Consider the following 1,435-nt stretch of genomic DNA (forward strand, 5'->3'; position numbering starts at 1 on the left):
ATGCGCCGGTGCTCGCGGAGGAAGGAGCTGCGGCTGAAGGCGCGCCCGCACTCCTGGCAGGCGAAGGGCTTCTCGCCCGTGTGCACCCGCTGGTGCTGGATGAGGTTGGAGCTCTGGCTGAAGGCCTGGCCGCACTCCCTGCAGGCGTAGGGGCTCTCCCCGTGGTGAGTCCGCCGGTGCCGGGCGGCGTTGGAACCGTGGACGAAGGCCTTCCCGCAGGCCCCGCACTCGTACAGCCGCTCCCCCGTGTGGATTCTCCGGTGCTTCTCGGCGTCCGACCTCTGGCTGAAGGTCCGGCCGCACTCGGGGCACTGGTAGGGCCTCTCTCCGGTGTGAACTCGCTGGTGCCGGATGAGGTTGAAGCTCTGGCTGAAGGCCTTGCCGCACTCCTTGCACACATAGGGCCGCTCCCCGCTGTGGACCCGCTGGTGGCGGACCACGTGCGAGCTGTGGATGAAGGCTTTCCCGCAGTCGCCACAGGCGTAGGGCTTCTCCCCGCAGTGGATGCTCTGGTGTTTGACGGCGTCGGAGTAGCACCGGAAGCTCCGCTCACAGGTGCTGCAGGGGTAAGGCCGCCTGGTCCCCGAGCCCGAGTTCAGGGCGATGCCCGACCCGGACACACCATCCTCCTGGCCGCCCTGCCCTCCGGTTTTCTCAGAAACAGCTGGTCCCCACGGGGCCTCCCTGGGACCCTCTCCAGTGTCCGCATTCCCACAGCGGCCGGAGAGGTCCCAGGCCCGGGGAGGCCCCAGGCACAGGCCGGGCGCCCTCTCTCTGCTGTGCTCCCCTTCTCCCGAAGCCGCCTGCCGGGGCGCCAGCCCTCTGCTCCGAGCCCCCTGCTCAGCAGCCTGGCCACCACCTGACACCGGTGGGGCGGGAGCTGGAAGAGAGGGGCAGGAGGCACCGCTTCAGACTGAGACACGCTAGTTACCTACGTACCTAGGAGAGCTCCAGGTGGCCCTGGTGGCTACGGCCACGCCAGGAGCAACAGGACAGTCAGAGGGTCCCTGACGCGCCCTGCGTGGCTCCCGCCAGCTCTCCCTCCCGTCTGGCTCCCCGGGATGGAGGAGGGACGGGGGGCGCGAGTCGGGCTCCTTCCCTGTGACCCCAGGAGCCGAGGGGACAGGCCCGGCACCGCTGTGCCCGCTTCGCCATCGGCCGGACACACCGGGCAGAGGTGCTGGGAGGCGCGGGACCCGGCCTGACACCCCCCGTGCTGGTGCCACTCGTCACTGTGACCCGGGACTCGAGAGAGCACCGCCCCTCACCGCCCAGGCCTGCTCCCACGTCAGCACCAGCGAGCAGCAGCCTGGGGGCTAGGGAGCCATTGTCCGGCCACAGTCCCCATGGCCAGTCAATGCGGTGCCCGTGGCTAGTTAACGAGGCCCCGTGGCTAGTTAATGCGGTGCCCATGGCTAGTTACCCAGGCCCCGCG

At 69.7% G+C, this 1,435-nt stretch overlaps 1 protein-coding gene across 1 annotated transcript in view; it reads right to left on the reverse strand.

Moving 5' to 3' along the window:
- ZNF696 (zinc finger protein 696) overlaps positions 1-1,435 on the reverse strand; it is a 6,783-nt gene that overhangs the window by 3,190 nt on the left and 2,158 nt on the right. The window contains exon 4 of the mRNA XM_015571382.1: positions 5-880. Coding sequence (XP_015426868.1) covers positions 5-880 — 876 coding nt within the window. The remainder of the gene's footprint in view (positions 1-4; positions 881-1,435) is intronic.

Source organism: Myotis davidii, unplaced genomic scaffold, assembly GCF_000327345.1.
Source record: "Myotis davidii unplaced genomic scaffold, ASM32734v1 scaffold1509, whole genome shotgun sequence".
NCBI lineage: Eukaryota > Metazoa > Chordata > Mammalia > Chiroptera > Vespertilionidae > Myotis > Myotis davidii.